Raw genomic sequence first — 23,167 nt, 5'->3', positions numbered from 1 at the left:
TAACTGTTCCTACCAGGTATCGATTTGAAGATGTGTGAGGCCAGATTACTCTGCATTCATATAGTTTATTGGACAGAATTGTTTGACGCAACCCAGTGCAACTGGAATAGATTAGAATTGCCATCTTGGAAGTGCTTCCTGTCAAACATTAAAAACCAATGGACTAATTTAGAGGATCATGTTGTAACCAGAAGATTCCAAAAGAGTCTTTGATTTCTTCCTTACTTTTTATTAAAAATGAACTCAAGAATATATTTGATTTACTATATGCATGCACACACTCTGAATTCAAAACAGAAAATAACGTGTCACATACATTGTTATTTTCTAGTGGCAAAACATAAGTCAAGCACGCTATAAAACTTGTTCATCAGTGAAAAATTCAGTCTTTATTGAATTGTGGCAGACAGGGCCGCTCCTACCTCCATAGAGTTCTGACATAACTATTGTGCCAGATGTAATTACAGCAACATGCATTGTTTAAAAAAAAAACTATTTTAAAAAGTCCAGGTCTTGTTGGCAAGATGAAGACTATGCAAACTATCATATACTATACAGATGATTTGCTTGACTGGAGGTAGTGTTTGATCTATTGCCTGTTTTTACATCAATAAGCATGACTTACCAAATATGAGTTCATATGGACTGATTTATGCAAACCCCAGAACCATGGAGGCAATAATTAAATTTGGAGTATAAAGTTAAGAATATCTGTGTTGTTCTGTCAACTAATGGAGAAAGGAACAAAAAAGAACTGTTGCATGCACTCAGAAAAAAGTAATGAGTGTACTTAGGAAGCTGTTAATATAATACCATCTGCTTCTTTTGGCGGTTGACCAGAATGTTTATAAAAATATCAAACTGTATATGGACCTTTTATTTGATATTTTATTTTGATTCTCTCTGTGTATGCTAATGGAGACATGACAGCTAAGCTGAAGAGATGAACAGCGCCATGCTGATTGTCCATGGCTATGCTGCTTGCTGACTTCCTTCTGTTAGTGAGGCAGTATTGCCCATGCTTGGCAGAATGCAAATGTGAGAATGATTACATATTTAGCTATAATAAAGCAACGTGTTTTCCTATTTTCAAGCATATGTGTTGCATCTCCCAAATATATTTTTTAATTTAAGTGGATGAATCACATATATGACTGGGAAAATATGGAAATAATTGACCTGGCAAACATCAGAAGAGCACATCAATGAAACTACATATGATCTATCATCCAATCAAGCTTTTGATGAAAGCCATGCACAAAATACTGATGGAGGAGACAGATTAGAATAGGTGGAAACACCATTCCCAATCATCAATCAGCTGACATGTCCCAAGAAGTTGCAGGATGCAAATTCCACAAAGATTATAAATACTCAAGACAATCCTTACTTCTTAATTCTTGCACTGTGAAAATATTGCTGGAGTACAACGCATAACATCTGCAGAAAAAAGAAAGAAAGAAAGAAATTAAAACCAGTTCTTGAATTCTACTTTGATAGGGATAATTTGAATCCTGGAGAACCACAACTAAAATAAAGTTCAATGAACTAATGCTTCCATTATCCAAAGATATATCTCAAAAATCTTTGCAATTGGGAAGATGACAGAAAGAGGAAGAAGTATGGCATGGAAAGATAAGAGGGAAGGCTAAAGTGTAGGGCTCCATCTTCACTTAGTTTAGCCCACCAATAGAATATGTGAGTTTGGCTAATGTCAAAAAACAATATATAGCTGTTTTCTTATTGATATAGCACACGGATTTCATCCTAAAGAAAGCATAGCATAAGAACATATTGTTATGATTTATGGTAGCCATTTATTTTTGAAGAATGGGTTGGCTTTTGTTCTGTTCATGGATATTCTTCCTTATATAGTACAGTAGTAGCCAAAATTGTGGAAACCTTTTGGAAAAATTGTATTTTCTAAAACTAGCCAATAACACCACTTTTTTTTGGAGTAGTAACATAAAATTATATGTCAATGGAAAGATAATTTAATCAAGAATGTAATGCAATATGAAGGAATTGCTATTAGAGTAGCAGTTATAAAGAAGAAAAGTGAAATGAAATATACAAAAATTATCACTATAGAAAAAATGAGATATACAAAAATTATATCACCATGTCAGTTAATTCTTAGTTGGGTAACCTTTATCATGAATTACGGCCTTACAGCATTTTCCCATGGAGTGAACCAAGTCTTTTAGTTTTGCAGCTGTTATAATGTGAAACCAAGATTGAATGCTTGCTTCTATTAACTGGGTTTTATTGTTGGGTCGCTTCTGACTAACAAGTTTCTTTAGTCGGCTCCGTAGATTTTCAATTGGGTTAAGATTTGGGCTATTCCCAGGCCATTCCAGCAGTGGAATATGATTATCTTGAAATTCCAAAAGAAAGTGGTGTTATTAGCCATCAAATCTCAAAAATACACTTTTCCCAAAAGATTTCCACAATTTTGGCCATTACTGTATATATGTTAGATTTCCCAATGCATTTATGAATATTTTCAAAGCGTGAGACAGTATTAAGTGCTTGGGAAATGAAGTCATGGTACAGATTGTGTTCTGACCAAATGAGTGTAACAGTATGATGACACTCATGTGATGAGAGTTGTTTTGTGGAAAAATCTGTAAGTAGAAGTTTAACTTGCAGCTTGGAAAAATGAAGGAATTTTTTTTTAGATCATTGGGTAGCAAAATTGCAAGTTTTACATCTCTCTCTAATGTGACACATATTTGCTGGTTGTGGAGTTTTAAAGGTGGTTCCTCCAGATGTTGGAACCAACTTTAAGACTCCATGTTTAATTTCACTCTACTGCAGATCAAATGGGGACTGGAATCAGCAAACCTCATATTCCCTGTTGAATTTTATTTTCAGCTTCAGCTTTTTAGACAATAGATTGTGAACATGTTTCGTTGTTTGCCATAATCTTAACTTTTCACCCTAAAGAATGAAGAAACGAAGAACATTTTCTAACTCTGATTCTATATTTTTTGGGATGCAAATTTTGTGAAAAGATGGAAATATGAAGAAATTAAGTAAAAATGAAACCAGTAAAACAGTGCCTGTTTTTTACCTGTTGGTCAAATTATTTTTTATTAAGTTATAGAAGAACAAAGGGGGAAGGGAAAGGAGGAAGTGAAGTGAGGAAATATAGGAAAAAAGAAAGAAAAAAAGCATTGACTTTTGACTCTGTTACAGTAAAATAAGGCATTAACATCAAATCACAGTTTTTTGCTTTTCCATAATAGTATGAACAAGTCATTTCTATAAAGAGCTAATCTAATCTGTAAAATCCAAAGTTCAGCACAAAGTTCAGAAGCAGTTTCCACATGGAAACAAAAGTATTTATATTATTTATTTAGCCAGAACAGTGCTTGTTTTTAAGGTGTTTGCATGAGTGCATTTTCATGGAAGTTTAATAAGGGGACGTTTTTGTGATTTAATTATTTTTTTGTTCCACTTCCTTGACTACAGAGATAGTCCTTGATTTACAACCATTACTGTTCATGGTGGTGCTGAACAAATAAGGGTTACAACCAGTCCAAAGAGTTCTGGCCATCTGAGCAGCACCTCAACCATGTGATTGTGTCCAGGATGCCTGGCAACCAGCTCACACTTATGGCCAGTTGCAGTGCCCCATGTTACACAATTGCCATTTGCTATCTTCACAGCCAGTTTTTTTTCTGCTAGCAAGGAAAAAGTTAAAATACCTAAGACCGATGGTATTTCTAAAAAGAGGATAAATTAAAAGCACAATTACAAACCATCAGCCTCTAGATGAATGATCTAGAAGAATGTTTTTCAGCCTCAGCAACTTTAGGATGTGTAGACTTCAACATGGGCTTGAAGTTTAAGCCCATCTTAAAAGTTGCTGAGGTTAGAAACACTGATGAAGACTAAAGAAACAAATTGGAAAATAATCTTGATAGATTAAAAGAAGTGACAGTCTGAAAACAGCAGAATGAAATCTAGTAGAGACAAATGCAATGTCTATGCTTAGGAAAAACAAACCAGGTGCACAAATATAGAATTGGGAACAGATGGGCTAGTAGTAGTAGGTGCGAAAAATGTGAAATTGCAGTTGATGACAAGGTGAATATAGCTGTGAGGTTACTAAAATAGACAAACACAATTTTAGTCTGCATGAACAGCAGCATCCTATAATTATCCAAAAGGAAGATGACCCTGAATTTAAGATACTTTCCTCCAAAAGAAAATCCAACAGACAAGACAGTTAAGAACATACAAAAAGAATCCTCTAAATTGCTCAGCTGCCCTGCTTTGCAGTTCAGACTGTCAGACTGTCAAATAGGTCCCTGAAACACTCTTATGTATTTCTTCACTTATAACAGTGTGTTTGTGCATTGGCTGATTAGGGGACCTAATAAAATAAAATGAAATAAATTGAATGGATGGATGAACACAGATTAAAATATATTACTTGTAAAATAAAACATCTATTTTGTGAAATTAATTAATTCCATATGTGATAACAAATACCCATGTATTTGACGTTGTCTTTTTCCAGGACTATTTGTGTGATCCTTATTTACTCAAGTGTTGACCAAACTATTTTGTTTAGCTTCTTCAGAAAAGGTTAGTCAGATCTACCCACCTGCTGAAATGCACTGCTGCTGGTGCCCTTGGAGGGTCATGGAAATACTTCCCTAATTTTTCCCAAGTGGCTATTCGAATTGAGCTCTTCTCAGGATATGTGGGACAATTTTGATCTTTTTTTGAAGGGATGGGGAGAAAGTTCCCATTGTTTTTTAAGATTAATATTAAGGTTTTGGGCAATTCTCTAAGTTCATGGAGGTGCGCAACCTGAGGCTTAGAGAATTCTTCCCCCATAACTCACGATTGGGAGGATGCTCCGTCTGCGACGGCCGGTCCTGATTTGCAAGGGGCGTTCCTTCGCCGGTAAGCAATGGGGGTGCCAAATGAGACGTATGAGGCGACGTGCTTGATCAGCAAGATCATGTCGGGGTCACCAGTTGCGGCGTTGTCGCCACACTGGTGGGCTGCTCATGTGTCCTTGCCTAATCAAAAGGAAAACACCAGACGAAATTCCTTGGGATGAGCAAAAGCTTCGAATGATCGTCGAAGGGCTCTTTTATTAGAAAAAGTTAGTTACAGCGTCATCAAAAAGGAGCGTATCAAAAGGCATATATAATCACACATGGCACAAGTAAACTAATGAAAAGTTCACAGCATTCTACAAATAAACCAATAGAAAATCACATCATGGCAAAGGGTGAGCAAAGGGGGAACAGACGATTACAAGCTGCATGGCATTGGGAGGGGGAGAGAGGGAATAGAAAGTTATAGCACAGCATAGGGGGGAGAAAGGGCATGTGTGGGAGTAGCTGGCTCACATAGTTCTTGTTACATGAGGCTGCATAGTGAGTTATGACTGTTAGGCCAGAAAGATGTTTCTGATGCGATGTTTTTGCATCCCTGTGTATGTGTGTTTCAGACAGCAGAAGCTGCCCTGCACGCATACACCCGGAATGAATTCCAACAGCTGCTAGTGCTGAGGATGGGCTATTATAGCCACATTGCTCCATGGAAGCATCTGTAAGTGATTCAAGATGGCGTGCAAAAAGGATTAAAAACTCTATGACATTATGAGAGTGTATAATTTTCAAATGATTTTTTCCTTAGAAAGCATGATAGTCAAAGACCGTTGATTCCAAATGACAGCTTTCTTATTTTCTCATAAACTAAGAAACACCTTGCATTCAGAAGTTCTAGGTGGACGTTTTTAAGAAAAGACTGGGACAGACACCTATCTGAAATGGTATAGGGTCTCCTGCTTGAGCAGGAGGTTGGATTTGAAGACCTCCAAGGTTCCTTCCAGTTCTATTCTGATTGCACTAAGTTTGGTGTGACATTTAGGAATGCACACCATGTTCTCAGATAAATACTTTGGTGGTGGTAGCAGTAGTAGGTGTAGGACAGAGGTGATTTACTCCTGGTCCAGCTGAACCAGTAGTGGCAGTGGCGAGAGGCTGCCCATCTGTCCGGACACATTGCATGCATGAGTGAGTGCATGACCACGAGCGAACCAGTAGTAAACTGGCTAGCACCACTGGTGTAGGAGTGTATTTATTTAGTAAAAGCAGAAAAATCCCTAAAAAAGATTTCTAGGGATAAGAAATCACCTTACTAAAACAAACAGCATGCTTCTAGTGCCCATAACTAGACAGATTTTTCTCAACGTTTTGTTATCTAAAATGGGCATGCTTTCAAAATTACCATAAAGTATTGAGCTAAGAATGATTCACAATATCATAGATTAAAATAAATGAGTAAAAATAATTTCATATTTTAGTTTCTTGTAGCTATCTTTCACATGCCAGTGTCTCTTTAAAAAAAGTCTGATTTAAATAAAATAAAAGCTCATTGCTTTCATGTACAAAACACAACTGTAAGGTCAGCAGCAATCCCAAGGCAAGAGGTCACCATATCCATGTCAGAGGTTCTCACAAGCTTTTGAGCTGGAGTTCTGATCTAGAGGCTTTCATTTTTAAAGCTATTTTTATCAGGTTGGAGAATAGCAATAGCAATAGCAGTTAGATTTATATGCCACTTCATAGGGCTTTCAGCCCTCTCTAAGCGGTTTACAGAGTCAGCATATTGCCCCCAACAACAATCCGGGTCCTCATTTTACCCACCTCGGAAGGATGGAAGGCTGAGTCAACCCTGAGCCGGTGAGATTTGAACAGCCGAACTGCAGAACTGCAGTCAGCTGAAGTAGCCTGCAGTGCTGCATTTAACCACTGCGCCACCTCGGCTCTTGTTCTGGATGATGCATCATAAAAAGGCTTTGGTCTAATCTTAGAAGCTTTTTTTAAAATAGCCTTTGAGCCAATGTTTATTCCCGGAAACTATCTGGAAAGGTCCCTGCAGTTTTCTTGGCAAGAATTTGGAAGTGGGTTGACATTGAATGTTTACTATGGCAAAGAGGTCACCCAGTTCACTTTGTGCCTAAAGCAGAACTAGAGCTTCCTTTTTGTCGCACTCTATTCTGGTGTCTTAACCACTAAATCAAACTGGCTGAATCGGAAGCTGTTATCCCAGGTTTAATGTATAATTTATTAAAAGAGGGAGATTCCATTATACATTTATTTATTTTTTCTTTATACTAAAAAACTTTGAAGAAAACAAGTTTTATCCTGGTATTTCTATTGTATAATGCCTCACCAGAACAATTTATCCAATACTTAACATATCTATTATACAATTATTCAACTACTGGATGACACGGAGGCTGATAAGTTATTATAAATACTAAAGTGGTACTAACACTTCATGAGATTTTGATACTATTTCCTCTGTAGATGCAGCCTAAGACTGCATGGACTTTTTTGGAATCTACAGCACACTGCTGGCTCATATTTAAATGGTTGTCTAGTAGGACTGCTAAATTCCTCTCACAGTTACCACTGTAGAGTGAGCCACGTACTACCTTTTCTATATCTGTGCATTTGGTTTTCCTTACCTGTGTAAAACCTTACTTTTCTCACCACTGAATTTATTTTGTTAGATAAGGCCCAGGTTCAAGTTTGTCAAGATCCTTCTGGATCTTGAGCCTATCTTCTAAAGGGTTGGATATTTTCCCTCATCTAAATCATTTATGAAGATATTGAAGAGTACTGGACCTAGAACTTTGGGATATCTCACTACATGCTTTCCTCCATGTAGATGTATTTTTATTGAGGACTACACATTGAGTACAGTTGGTCAGACAGTTACAAATCCATCCATCCATCCATCCATCCATCCATCCATCCATCCATCCATCCATCCTGTCTAAGTGATTTACAGAGTCAACATATTACCCCCCAAAATCTGGATGGTCGGCTGAGTCAACCTTGAGCTGATAAGAATAAACTGTTGGCAGAATCAGCCTGGAAAACTGTATTCTAAACACTGTGCCACCAGGGCTCTTTTTAAGAATAAAATCTATGTGTGACCATTTTCTTATTTTTTTAATTATAAGAAGGACTGATTTTGTCAACTCTGCTTGGTTTAATTTTTTTTATGCAACTAGAAGCAGATACATCCAAGAAATCTTTTGAAAATTCCAATTCTTTAGTCTAAAATATCAACTAAGTCAGAATATTCCCATTTGTTAAATAAAAACAAATGGACATTTATTTAAATCTAATTATCTGTGGATATTTACCATTTCCATGAGATAAATAAGCAGCAAATTCAATAGTATATTGAATTTGCTATATTTGCTAATTTCCCAATATATTAGTATATTGGAAACTATTTTAGACCATTTATGCTTTAGACATTAAGTAAAATAGGGATGACGCAAAAAAGGATGGTCTCTTTCTCAAAATTGCCTTATTTCCTGAAAACATGATCATAAATTTAAACTAATTCATCACAAAGGAAGAATAAACTGCAACAGAAAAAAGATTAAAAAAAACATCTGTTATCTTACTCTGTTTAATAATTCTCCAGAATCCAAGGTAATTTATATATGTGTAATTTGGGTAAATATTTTGTCCTGGTTCAATTCTAGGTTAATTATTTCCCAGTGTAAACCAAATATCAAATAATGCTATCAGAAATCAGTTAACGTTGCCATGCTTGTTTCTTTGTAACCCTTTCAAATAAGTTGTGAATTATCCATTCTCTTTAAATTACTTATTTTATTTAAGTTCCAACAAATCATTGAGTTCTAGTTTTATAGCTATGTTAGCACAGTCATGTAAAAGCTGCCTTTATAATTTAAAAAAAACCTCAACTAATCTATAATTTTAGAATTATTTGGACTTTTCTCTAAAGGATTTATATAAGACTATCTTAAAATCAGAATTTGTAAGGCATGCTTATTTTATGGAATAATGAATTTTACAGATACCTAGAAAAAACAACAGCAGCACTCATATGTTTTTATTAAACTAATGGGTATATTCTAACACAGCTGATGTTTTACACTAAGGAAGAATAAAAGGGAGTATTATGTTGAAATGTCCAGAGTTCTTTTAAATGGTTGTGTACAAAACATACCTCTACTGTTTACTATTTGCAAATGGATAACTGTCATGCCAAATCTTCAGCAATTATTTTAATTGCAAAGTCTAACGAAGAACACTACACTATACTTTAACAAACAAATGGATTAAGGTTTCACATCTTTTAATTAACATACCCAGCTGTTGTGACTCAGCAGAAGTTTGCTGTGAATTGAGTCGGGATGCAAGATTAACAATGCAGCTGGGGCTCATTAGTGGCTTCTTTTGGTGATAAAAGAATGGATGGTGCCACGCCCTGGTTGCAGGAGTCAACGTTCATCATTCATCGGTCGTGGTTTGTTTGTGAGAGACACTTGGAGAAGTGATTTGCTTTCTGTAACCCTGATTCAAGGAGACACTTGGAGAAGTGAATTGCTTTGTAAGAGTTTTGTTTTGCATTCTGTTATCTTCTTGTCAGAGACTTTATTTATGTTTATTTTTGGGCTCGCAGCCAGTCTGAGCTGAGGACTGATAAAGTTATTTCCTTTTAAGTTTGTCTGCCTGTCGTCTGTTAACGAGCGAAGAAGGGGGGGGACAGAACACCCAGCATAACTGGAATAGATGATTCTTCCATATTAGACCAAGCATATGTCTTCTGTACGTAGTAAGGTACAAGAAGAAAGGAAAAGAATGGGTATGTTGGTGGGGCAACCAATGCAAAGACCAGTCTGTAGGAAGTAGTGTTTATCAACTGGTAAATCTATTAATCTCAACCAGCATTCTAAGCAACAGGATATTATGAAGAAAAAAATCATGATGGCATTCCCTTTAGTTGTATCTAAATGCTAATTTGGTGGAATAGCTCATCTTCCTTAAAACAAAATTCCCTTTGCTGGACCTATTTAATCTGTTACTGAAAGAAGCATAAGAACTAGCCTTACAGGTTACTTCCCAAATTGATGGCAACAGCCTGCCATTGCCCAGTCATGGTCAATGATGAGGAATGGGAATAGTTTCTAATACACTAGCTCCATGATGGTGAAACTATGGCACACAGGTGGCACACAGAGCCATATCTGCTGGGACGTGAGCCATCAGCTAAAGGGCGCATGCATGCACCAGCCAGCTGATTTTCGGCCTTCCGGAGGACCGGGGAAGGCTGTTTTCGCCCTCCCCAGGCTTCAGGAAAGCCTCCAGAGCCTGGGGAAGGCAAAAATGGCCTCCTCCAGCCCCCCCCCAGCTTGGAGGCGAATAGTGCGGCACGTATCAGGGGGAGCATGGGGGGGTTGTGTGCACATGCGTATTTGGGAATGCGCTTTGCATTATGGGTGCTGTCACGTGTTTGCACTATTGTGGGCACATCCTCACATTTTTGGCATTCAACAACAAAAAGGATAGCCATCACTGCACCAGCTCATTTGGATCATCTTCTGAATGATCTATTCCTTACGTCAGTTTGCACTCTGATGAGTCCACTGGTTCATTTCACTTGAGAGATGCACATTTTATGAGACTCATATAACTGACTGCCTCTTTCAGCCTTTCAATAAACAATGAAGAGACATGAGAGACGTAGAATAAGTGGGAGACCTGCTCCGGCCGCCGGTGAAATCATACTAGGGAAAGTACATCCAGTTTTCCATAGCACTTTATTAAAGCCTGCTGTCAGTTTGAGACTGAGACTGCAACAAGTGGCACCCCCCAAACCCATTGTAGTACAAGGGGAGACACCCTTATGAAGCAAAAAGGATTTTGGAATCGAGACTACATAAGGGTAGATTACAATATTTAGTCTATAGAAAGGAGACACTTTGTCTGAAGTTACTTGGGTTAAAAGTTGGGATGTAGAATCTGATAAATTGGTGAAACAATTCCATGATAAGTTTCCCCATAAGCGAAAGGGTCCTCCGGGGGCTGGGGGTGGAGGTAGTTAAGATACTGACTGAATTAACCTCTTACATTCCTCTCACTCCAGGACACAAACTTTTTTTGGGGGGTGGTGGCAGCTTGTCAGTCCTGGAAGCCATCTTTTTCTTTGGAGCTTTGGGACTGCCACATTTAGTGCCTGGGACTCCTTGTAGTCTAGAATCCAAAATCTTTTTCACCGCGCCAACCAGCAACATATTCTATAGTTCAAACACAAGCAAAAGATGCTACCTCAGCATATTATAGTCAGAAGGCCTGTAAAATAAGCTACTGCTGTTTTTTGGTGAATATTTCTATGGGTAAACTAGATTTTATGTCTGTGGCCTTCCCCTCAAACCAGCAAATTCATGGATGTAATATTCAATACATATATATTTCTGAATACATGACTTATTGCATATAAATTGTTAAATGCCAAGGATAATCTGATTTGTTTGGTCTGATGCTTAGATACGAGTGAAGTGTGTTTGCATTTTGTATATATTCTTGGTTCTTCATGATGTTGAAATTCAGGTTTCTTATATACTGTAACACAGAAAATATGGTATATGCAATGAATGGGTTCATCCTCAAAGATACTCTAGAGGTTCACTTCGATGAAAGAACAAGAACTGCACCCACATACCACTTAAACATGTCAAGGCATCATCCATATAATATAATAATTATTTTTGATATTGATATTATTATTGATATGCCATAAACAGTAATTTATAAGCCACAATGGCTTGTTTCACAAAACAAAGTCATAATGAAACAATCACATTATAGCTTAGTGCAATTTCTAGTGTCAACCAATGATTAAAACTATATCCCTTTTGAAATTTCATATCTGAAAAGGGATTTGAATTTGCATTATCATAATTTTAAGTCACCCTGCTAAATTCTATGCCCGAACTGAGATTATATTTGACTTTTGAATATTGTGTATAGGCCATATTGCTCAAAATATTAATATGGACAGAATTCAAAACTATATTTCATGTGTACCCAATTAAGAGAACATAGTTTAGCATATTGTTAAGACAATAATTTTCCTTGTATCACACTAAAAAATGTTATTTGGGATTGCCTTTTAAAAGGCTGTTCCCAAAGGAAGACATTGGGAACTATTTACTATGAGAGAAATCGCTTATCTTTGTTCATACAAATGCAGATTATCAACACCCTTAATTTATTGAAGATCTTCCTAAATCACTATAGATTATTACTTGTATACATTAGATATTATTAAGGGATGTAATTTGTGGATGTCTTTAAGGCTTTCATCTATTTCCACCATAATTTACCCATGAGGAAGTCCAAAACTAAAGGAAGCTATCAAAAAAATAATCATGCTTATCAGAAAGTAGATTATAATGTAGATTTCTAAGGTCAGGAATTTCCAGCACTGTTCTGGTCAATAACATCTGAACACTATGACATTTGATACCGTGATTCTAATTTGGATGAGAGAGTTATTGCGTATTGTGTGAGAACAAGGCAGCATGTTTCAAATGCTTTTAGATAATCCAGCCAAATATAACTCATTGTATCATTTACATAATATTTCCCCTTTGCAGCTGAATACCAGGAAGCTGGTCAAATGACAAATTGTTCCACCAAATATGTTTGATGCATACAGAATGTGAGTCAGTATCCTCAGTTATTTTTACTAGGTATATGTACTGACTTTACAGTAGTAGAGACTAACTTGATTCTGCACCTAATAACTGCAGCAAAACTGTTGGTGGTGCAATACTGGAAGAAGGAAGACTTGCCTACAATCCAAGAATGGACATTGAAAGTCACAAACTTAGCCGAGATGGCTAAAATATCGGCATATCTTAAAGATCACTCAAATGAGAGATATAAACGAGACTGGAAAAAATGGATTGACTATATACAAAATAAATACGGGACCAAGAAATTCCAGTTAGCCTATGCTTAAGATCAGAAATGATTTAAACTGTTTAAAGTTAGTTCAGTAAGAAGAAGCTAAGGTCAATGCAGAATGTCATTAATTTCTTTGTTTCTTTTTTCTCAATAGATTTTAGACTGTGTTAGTTAAAAATCCATACCGTGTACGGGTTCTGGGAAGTTGGGGGGGGGAAGGAGGAGGGGGGTTGGGTGGGTGGAGGGAGGGAGGGGCATACAAAAAAAATGTACTTCAATGTTTTAATGATTGACGAATGATGAAATATTTGTGTTTTTTAAAAGAAATAAAATCTTTAAAAAAAAAAAGAATGTGAGTCAGTATCAAAGGTTAAAGCAAAGGGGCACCTTTATGCAAAAAATGCATGAACATGAAAGAACCTGCTTTTTCTTCCCTGTACACTTAAAGTAGATATGGACACGTATGTCATGTCCCATAGAAAATTTGTATCTCAATTATCTATTTTATTAATCCAAACCATTAAATTTAACAATAATCTGTATTTTTCATCAACATGATAATTGCTGTATTTTTTTTAAGTGAAGGTTGGCATTATGTATTATATTTCATCTTCAGGTTCACTCTAAATTCACTCTGCAAATTTGATCCTGCCTTACTCCAGTGAACATTATTTATTTTACCATCACATTTTTGTGACCCTTGCTGCAATAAAAATAATTAAAAGTTCAGTGCCTTGGTAGCAACAAGTTACCCTGTCTACAGCAAGTAAAAAATAAGCCACATTAGATTTTAGTGGCGTGCTTAATTCTTGAATTCTCACAATGATGTTGCAATTTGCAATGATGTTGCATATAGTTACCAGATTAGGTAACAAACCTAAAGGGCAGCATCTTAATTGACAGTTCCATGTGCCTCTTTGTGAGAAGTGATCCAAAGACCACTATTCTCTCCACTGCATTTCTGATGTGCCTGCAAACTACAGAGGACCTCACCTAAACAGGTGGTAAGAAAGATGCATTTTGGGACAGATTAGTGCACTAGGCTGTACTTTTCTCCAGAAATTCTGCTTGTCCTCTAATGTGCTAATATTATCATCTATTATTATTTTGAATATTATTATTGACTAAACTGCTTAGTTGCTGCATTTTTCCAAAGGTTCTAAACTGTCTGAATTAATAATCACAGATTGAATATTTAATTGATTATAATTTTAATGTAGAATGTAGCACGTTTGGAATCTTTTTGAGTTTCATTAATTGCAAATTTGAAATCTTTAACATTTTCTGGCCATTTTCAGTGTCATTAGCTGTGCAGCACAATCTTTTCAACCTGAGCATAAACTTCACTGTCTTAAAAACAACCAGCTAAAGAACTGCAATTTGAATCAATTAGTTAAACTGAAAGTTTTATTTCATGATGCAGTGAGGGATTTTCTGAGAAAAGGAAAATATTGCTTTTCTTGATAAATTGTTAAAGAAAACCTCTGTTCTGAGTGCCAATTTTGGAAATTCCCAATGGTTTTTTTTCCCCATTTCAATAGATAATATGGCATTCATATACTTTCCTTTTGGGTTTTATTTTCCTGCAGTCAGGTTGCCTTCTCTGCAGACCTCTGCCACAGTAAATTCACTCATAACTTTTAGCAAAAGAACTGCATAATATCCCTATGTTCCCTGAGGATTGGTGATATCATGATACATCATGAGATCAAGATAGTATTTCCACTCATTTATATCTGTATAAGATGGGTATGCCAATGAGAAATGCATCCCTTTCTAGTCACAAATAAATAACAAATGTGGCATGGTCAAAACATACTGAACAGTATGCAGGATGGAGAAGTTCCAGAAATGCAGATGCATATGTGGTTGCCGGTCACTCCAAGATAAACTTCATTACATTGAATAATATTTCAAAATACAATGGGATTGCAGGCTGACAGAATGGAAAAGGTCACACTTTCTGCCACCCTGTCATAGGATCCCCCTGACATATAAATGTACTGCTGTTGATAACCTGAAGCTGGAGAGGGGGTGGGGAAGAGAATTGGTAAGGTTTTTCCATACAGTCTCTCTCTGATGGGAAGGATGAGTTGAAATAGGGTAAGGAGCTGGCAGGAAAGTGCTGGAGTAAAATTTAATGTGAGATAAGGTGTTTAAAAGTGACATATTAATAGTATGCTGGAAAATCAGATATCTGTGGAAATGCTGATTCACGAAAGGAGGACAGTGAGTGAGAAACTACATTCTCTTAGTGATCCTACTGGACAGGCAAATATTATTAGAAATGGGTGGTTCCACAGATAGCCAGATCTTGAATTATTAAGAGTTTTCATATTTCCTAAATCTGTTCCACATTCATTGATATAAATATGCATATAAGTCCCAGGAGGAACTGTGGTAAGTATAAATTGGTATGCACAATCATAAGCTCATAAGGAAGGAAGGAAGGAAGGAAGGAGAATGAAGAGAAAAGGAAAAAGAATAAAAAGGAAGGAAGGAGATTATAATGAGAGTGAGGGAGGGTCTCAGGGAAGTCCTGCCTGAGCACTTGGCCACCCCAGGTGTCCCCCTGACACGAGTGACATTGATCTGGCCATGCCCACCATGCCCATGTCCCCAGACTCTCTGAGGTCAAATACAATCCTGATGCAGCCTTCAATGAAATTGAGTTTGACACCCCTGCTGTAGATCAATAATTTCTTTCCTTTGCTCTTGCAGAAATGTTTCTTCTTCCCAGGGATGGGTTCCTGCCAGTTCTAACCTCTTCTGTAGAAGAGGTTCCACAAATCTACAGTGCCGTTTAGAACCGGTTCCAGCTCCTTTCCCAAGCCTGTCCACACATCATCAAGATAAAGAGCGAGGAATTCTGGGAATTGACGTCCACAAGTCTTAAAGCTATCAAATTTGAACATCACTGGGTTTTTTTTCTAAAGGGTTAGGGGTGGAAGGGTCTTGTAGCTTGTAGCGTTAAGACTTGCGTCCTTCAAATGCCAGTTTCTGAGCCAATATTTTAGTTGCTAAGCAAGAGCGTTGTTAAGTGAGTTTCACCACATTTTATGAGTTGGCCACACCCACCCGGTCACATGATTGCCAAGCCACTCCCACCCAGTCACATGGCTGGCAAGCTACTCCCACCCAGTCACATGGCTGGCAAGTCACTCCCACCCAGTCACATGGCCAGCAAGCCACTCCCACAAAGCAGGCCACATTTACAGAAGAGGTTCTAAAAAAATTTGAAACCCACCACTGCTTCTTCCTAAAAAAAATGTCTGATAGTATTACACTGTATTTTTTCCAGGTTAAACATGAAACAAGCATCAAGCCGCCTTTTTTGTTCTGTGGTGCTGCTAGTGGTGTTTAGTTGTAACCATGAAGGTTCTGCAGAAGAAAACTCTCCACAGCCTCAAGGATCTTGTACAAATTGGATGGCTGGATCACCAGGTCACCCAGGTCATAATGGAGTACCGGGGAGAGATGGACGGGATGGAAGAGAAGGAGAAAGGGGAGAGAAAGGAGACCTAGGTGAGAGGTTTAGTGTTCAGCTTGTTTCTGTGAGAACGGTATGTTTGATGTGCAGTATTCTCTAATCTACTGTCCTCCAGGGGTTTTGGAACACAATTCCTGTGCTAGCTAAGGATTATGGGAAGTGTCGTATAATATATGTAGGTGACATCAAGTGATAAGGTTGCTTTAATTCATTTAGATCAGATTTACTGTTTAATGGGATGCAGATGATTATTTATACCATTGTTTCTTAAATTTGGTAACTTTAAAATGTTTGGACTTCAACTGTAGGAATTCCCCAGCCAGTATAGCTGGCTGGGGAATTCTTGGAGTTGACCACCACAAATCTTACAATTTTGAGAAACACTATTTACACCAGGAATTCTCAAGATAGACCTTTTTCAAAAATGTTCTTTAGATTTATAGGAAGAAAATATAGAAATATAGAATGCTGTAGATGGCCCAGAAACAGAATGTTGATGTTAAAAGAAAATCTGAATAGTGTTGTCATTAAGTACACAGAAAGAGCAGCCAAATCAGATAGATAAAAAGAAAACCTGATGTCCTTGTAGATTTAACTGACCGGAAAAAAGAAATGTGTTTGTTTATGAAAACTATGAATCTAGTTTTTATTTTCTTTTCAGGACTTCCAGTAAAAGTAATATTTGAATAAAGTTATTTTCAGCCTTCCTGGTACCTTTCAGATGTGTTTGGCCAGCAACTCTTTCCAAAAACACCTGCTGGAAATTCTGAAAGTTGCTTTCCAAATGCATCTGGTCAGGTCATATCGCAGCAGAACAATTAAAAAGAATAAAATGATAATAATAGAACCCAATAATAAAGGAAGCACAAGGCAAAAAACAACACTGTAAAATACATTACCAGACTGTATCAAGTAGCATATTTAGAAATAAATTAAATGTGGCATTAGATATTGAACAAATATATATTCTAGAAGAGGACAATTAGTTCTTTCTTCTCATGACTTTCTACGAAATATATTTTAACATGGTAGGTGAAAGGAAGAATAGCAGGTTATTAAAAATATAATTATATATTATATAATTATATAGTTGAATTCTTCATTGAACCCGGGGAAGAAAAAAAATCCCGTTTACAAACATTAATTTGAACATTCAAAAATTACTAGTCAATATAGTAAAATAAAACCCAACAAATTAAGTATGATTTCTTTAAAAAAGAAGTGGGGATAATGAAGGAGTACAAGTTTAAAAGAAATACCATAGACTAAGTAATTCAAAATAAAATTAAGTTTTTTATTAAATTTTGGGTTTTGGGGAGGAGTTGTACAGACTTTGACAAAAAAACATGTATCAAGAATTCACTGCTGCAAATCAGTGTATCCTTTTGATGTGTATAATTATTATTTTAGTTATATATATTTTAGTTATATTCAATTCACAACTTGTGCTTTGACAGATTTCCATCTAGTTCTAGAAATATGGTAATACATTTTATATAGACAAATTATGGTTATCACATAGGAGAACAATGTATCCTGAACAAATTGTGATTGTTATTAAATGTTCTGGAAAGTGAGTAGAAGGATACATGTCAAATATCAATGATACAAAAGCTGTGATTTAGGCAGGGGAAAATCTGTATCATCATCATTGTTCTGCCTACTCAGCACAGATAATTTCATCACAATGGGTCTCAAAAGTTTTATCAGTATATGGATTTAGCCTTGCCAGGATGAACAGATATCATTCCACCTTAATAATGACACACAGTTCTCCTTGAGTAGCAGTTAGCACATCGGAGAGCCAGTTGGTTTTGTATAGTTGCTTGTCTCATTCCAACAAGTTCTTGATTTACTGCTGCCAGGGCATTAACAGTAGTGTTCAAGACTGTGAAATGAGATCTGCAAATTCATTAACTTTAATCATGATATGCCCCATTCCAGCAGGGGAAATTAAAGATACTTCATAGCCCCAGTATTAAAAAGCATTGGGGTTTTTGTTGTTTTTGCCATCTACAGTACCTTCCAAGTATAATAATTTAAAATGGCATTAGTGGGCAAAGTATATCAGTGATTGCATGATCTCTGTAGATAAAATAAATGTAAATAGATCAATGAATAAGTAAAAGTGGGCAAAGTGGCTTTAAAATAATAATGCAACCAAACCACCCCCAAAGTAAAAGTAAAGGTTCCCCTCACACATATATGCTAGTCGTTCCTGACTCTAGAGGGCGGCGCTCATCTCTGTTTCAAAGCCAAAGAGCCAGCGCTATCTGAATACATCTCCGTGGTCATGTGGCCAGCATGACTAAATGCCGAAGGCGCACAGAACACTGTTACCTTCCCACCAAAGGTGGTTCCTATTTTTCTACTGGCATTTTTACATGCTTTCGAACTGCTTGGTCGGCAGAGATTGGGACAAATAATGGGAGCTTATTCCGTTACGTGGCACTATGGATTCAAACTGCCGACCATTTTGATCGACAAAGTCAGCGTCTTAGCCACCGAGCCACTGGGTCCAAAATCATCCCTATTAACATCTTTTTATCCAACTGGGGGGGGAAGGCAAGACCACACATATGTTCCAGATATTCCCATTTGGTGCATCCATTTGCAATCCTGAAACATTCTTTCTTTTCAAAGTAAAGTGATTTTTCTGTTTTCCCAGTATTGTTCACCTGTTCTTTCCATCTTGGGAGGCCTTCTCTCCTTTTTTGTGAGATGTCCCCGTTCCCCCACCCCCCAAAAAAACCTGCTGATTTGACTGTCAGAACAAATAAGGGTGTTATGCAAACACAACTATTAAATATCTACTACCCATATGTTGCCACTCATGTCATGACTGGTTATGATACATACTGGCATTTTTATCCTTCCTCCCTGTCATAAAAGCAATATTATGAGAATCCTTATCCTTGTCATTACCATGAAAAGTTTATCATCAGTTAAACAGGATAAAGAGATATGTTTTTCTTTTAATAGCTTCGTAAAAGTATCTAGCTGAAGATAATCACGTCCTAACAAAGTTCCTATATACAATGGGAAACCACCATGTCCATGTACTGGCAAAGGAAAACAAAATCAACTATTACATCCCTTATTTATTAATGCATACTTATGCATCCACAACAGATAACTATTTATGAGACTTCATGTTTTGCAGAAATTACTGCAATCAAAATAAATGGCAGACTGAAAAAGATGCTCATTTAGGTGATAGAAGATGGTCAAGGATATCTTTATTCTCTTTCTCATTTGAAATAATGCTTACTGTTTCTTCTGCTACTATCAGCACTTTGGTTTTTTGATAATATCCTTTATTTCCTATTGATCCAAATCCACTGTTGCCCCTCAAAGAATTATCTTCTGCCCCATCTACCACTTTTATGGGCAGATAATAGATTTTTCCAGGAATAGCTGGGGAATCCATTCCCATTTGCAAATGCTACTATCTCCTCCATTAGGTAAATGGAGGAGATAGTAGAGCCTGCCGTTCCCCTTGGTAAACTGGATCTCTTACACCAACTAGCACTGGATTCCCATTATAGCTAAACTAGATCCAAGGCCATATGTGCCTTGAGGTATACAAATAAAAATTCCCAAGGGATTCCCCCACCCACCCACAACTTTTGATACAGCTATGACCACAGAACTAGAGGTACAGAGATATTTTGAAATGTCCCTAGTGCATCTTTAGGGCTACCTGCATTGAATGGTATCTGTCTATTTAGAAACACATTCTAGGAGAGTATTGTTGATAGGGATATCAGACTCATATCCTCTCTACAGCCTTCCTTTCCTATGGAACAATATTTCTCCTGTGATTAGAATGGCTCCATATCTTGGGAAGCTAGCAGGAAGAGGGGCAACTGCAATTTCTGATTAATGGGCTCTCATAGCCTCAATAACAGTTGAATGTGGGGATCTTCTTTAAACCTGAACACCAAAATGTACAACTATGAAGAAGATTAAGCTAGGAGACATTCTATTTGTTCTTGGTGGAGTACTATCACTAAACTCATAACTCTGAAAAGGTGAAGTGCTTGGAATTCATGAGTAATAACCTCTGATAAATAATCACAGGATTCATCGCTAACTATAATATTAGTTATAACTGCTGTTATTGCCATTTATAAAAGGACTTTGGTGTCTTGAAGAGAAATAGAGGGTAATATAATGCAATCAGATATGAGTCTTCAGTTAAATGAGAATGAACTATCCTAATATAAAAATTCAATTTACTTTATAGGTGGACCGGGTGAAAAGGGAGATAACGGATTTCCTGGTATTCCAGGTCCTCCAGGACCACCAGGTCATTCAGGCGTGCCAGGACCGAAGGGGGGAAGTGCCACTGTCTATCGATCTGCCTTTAGTGTTGGTTTAACATCCAGAGTTTCTTATATTAATATGCCTATCAAATTTACAAAGGTCTTCTACAATGAACAAAATCACTACAATACCGTCACAGGAAAGTTCCAATGCACCATTTCTGGAGTATATTATTTTGCATATCATCTCAGTGTATATGCCTCAGATGTGAAAGTTAGTTTATTCAAGAAGGACACAGCAATCATAATCACCTATGACCAGTACCAGGAAAACAATGTGGATCAGGCTTCTGGATCTGTTTTACTCCATTTGGAATCGGGGAATGAAGTCTGGCTACAGTTATATGGAGAAGAAAAAAGTAGTGTCTATGCTGATAATGTTAATGATTCAACTTTCATGGGATTTTTGCTTTACCCTGATTTGAATTGAGTTGTAGAAAGGGGATGAAGTAGGGAAGATGGAAAACAGCCAAGCATGATATGGACTCCATTTTTCTTGTAGACTTCTGGTATGTTAGAAACACAAATAGCCTTGGGTGGTTCAAATTTGAATGCTTATTGCTTGCATATTATGATTTCTGTGTGTAAGTCATCAAATATTTGTATTCCTTCACACCACTTCAATGGTTTTCAGTTCATACATTCAGTTGTCGGTTATGCAATAATCAGATACAATGAAATCAAGTAATAAGCATATGCACAAACATGAGTACATGTGCACAAACCAGTGGTGGGTTCCAGATCCTGTTGCAACCAGTACAGTGCAATGGGGCTGGGCGCCCACCACATGAATGTGTGCAGCGTGCACATGCGTACTTACCACCCACAATGCTCTGCAACTCCTCTGCGACGCTCCAGCTGCTTGGCGGAGCATCACACCGGCATTGTATGGTCCTTGCATTTGTGCGGAAGCCCTAAAAACTTCAAATACCAGTAAAGAGCGTGGGCAGGCAGGTAGGCACTCCGGAACACTATACCGGAACAGTACCTGGTGCTCCCGGCAGGTACCAGTACGCCCGTACCGGGGCATACTGGTCGTAACCCACCACTGGCACAAACACACACAGACATAAGATTTCAGCCTATATTTACTCAAGATAATGTTACAGTATGTTTATTTATAGTTACATCACAAAGAATAAAAAAAATGATCGGATTTACAATTGTATTAAGACTTAATGGAGTTTGAGTTTGGATTTGCATATAATATATATACAGGCACTGTGGTTTGTAAACCACATTTTATAGCTTGGCATGCTGTGTAACTTTAGCTAATTGTGATTTATTTAATCAACTATGGTAATATCATGATGTGTGAATCAAGCCAGTGAGATAAAGCTTTAGCATCACAATTTTCAGAATGATTCTTGTTTAGACCTAAATTAAAATTTCAGTTGCATTTAAACTCATATCTTTGTTCCTTTAATACTTTACTTTACTTTACTTTATTGGACTTATATGCCACCCTTCTCCCAAAGGACTCAGGGCAGCATACAACACAAAAACACATATAAGAAAAGGTAAAAAAGATTAAATAGGAAATCCAATAACCTTCAATTGACAATTTAAATCAAATTTAGGATTAAATTAAAATTAACAATTAAAATTAATAATTTAATTTATTCTATTCAGACCAGGCCAGCTTGCTGAAAACGCCAACTTTTTATGGTGCGCCGGAAGGACCGGAGGTCAGGGATTATGCGAAGCTCTGGGGGAAGCTCATTCCAAAGGGAAGGCGCTCCCACAGATAAAGCTCTCCCCCTGGGGATCGTCAGCTGACACTGCCTGGCCAACGGCACCCTGAGGAGGCCAACTCTGTGGGATTGCACTGGGCAGTAGGAGGCTACTGGTGGCAGTTGGTCTCACAAGTACCCTGGGTCTAAGCCATGGAGCACTTTAAAGATCATAATTAACACCTTGAATCGCACCCGGAAAACAACCACAACCAGTGCAGGCCACCTAAAAGGGGTGTAACTGGGAGCACCTAGGTGCCCCCATGACAACCCATGCGGCTGCATTCTGGACCAGCTGGAGCCTCCGGGTGCTCTTCAAGGGCAACGCCATGTAGAGAGCATTACAGTAGTCCAGGTGAGAAAGGACGAGGGTGTTAGTGACTGTGCACACGGCATCCCGATCCAGGAAGGGGCACAACTGGCATACCAGGCAGACCTGGTAGAAGGCCCCCCTGGTCACAGCCATAAGATGTTCTTCTAAACTAAGCCGAGTATCCAGGAGGACTCCCAGATTGCAGGCCCTCTCTGAGGGGGCTAAAATTTCTTCCCCTTATCATCAAATAGGTTACCTGATGCACTAATCACGCTGACGGGTACCACCGCCACTCAGTCTTGGAGGGATTAAGCTTGAGCCTGTTCGTCCCCACCCAGATCCGCACATCCTCCAGGCACCGGAACATCATGTCAAGGGCATCATTGGGGTGGTTTGGGGTAGAGATGAAAAGTTGGGTATCATCAGCATATTTATGATACCATACCCCAAAACCACGGATGATGTCACCCAGCAGTTTCATATATATGTTGAACAGGAGGGGTGAGAGGACCGACCCCTGG

At 37.6% G+C, this 23,167-nt stretch overlaps 1 protein-coding gene and 1 long non-coding RNA gene across 2 annotated transcripts; one reads left to right on the top strand and one right to left on the bottom strand.

The window, feature by feature from the left end:
* Nucleotides 1–248: 248 nt before the first annotated feature.
* LOC116514101 lies at nt 249–6,721 on the bottom strand. The gene is made up of 3 exons (XR_004256073.1): nt 6,681–6,721; nt 4,862–5,042; nt 249–1,440 (listed from the first exon to the last, which is right to left on the bottom strand). It is a non-coding gene; the product is annotated as an uncharacterized LOC116514101 (long non-coding RNA).
* A 9,369-nt stretch (nt 6,722–16,090) lies between these two features.
* On the top strand, nt 16,091–21,286 carry LOC116514282 (adiponectin-like). The gene is made up of 2 exons (XM_032225801.1): nt 16,091–16,307; nt 20,522–21,286. Exons 1-2 carry the CDS (start codon nt 16,091–16,093, stop codon nt 21,028–21,030), a joined length of 726 nt encoding a protein of 241 aa, XP_032081692.1. The 3' UTR covers nt 21,031–21,286.
* Nucleotides 21,287–23,167: the final 1,881 nt, after the last annotated feature.

This window comes from Thamnophis elegans, chromosome 10, assembly GCF_009769535.1.
Source record: "Thamnophis elegans isolate rThaEle1 chromosome 10, rThaEle1.pri, whole genome shotgun sequence".
NCBI lineage: Eukaryota > Metazoa > Chordata > Lepidosauria > Squamata > Colubridae > Thamnophis > Thamnophis elegans.
The sequence above is the reverse complement of the archived record's forward strand: the minus strand, read 5'-3'. Positions and strand labels throughout refer to the sequence as shown.

Bases quoted from the DNA above. Each gene is read 5' to 3' on its own strand.
- LOC116514282 (XM_032225801.1), top strand. From the start codon at position 16,091: ATGAAACAAGCATCAAGCCGCCTTTTTTGTTCTGTGGTGCTGCTAGTG. The intron at 16,308-20,521 runs GTGAGAGGTTTA...TTTACTTTATAG, and splicing joins GGGAGAGAAAGGAGACCTAG to GTGGACCGGGTGAAAAGGGA.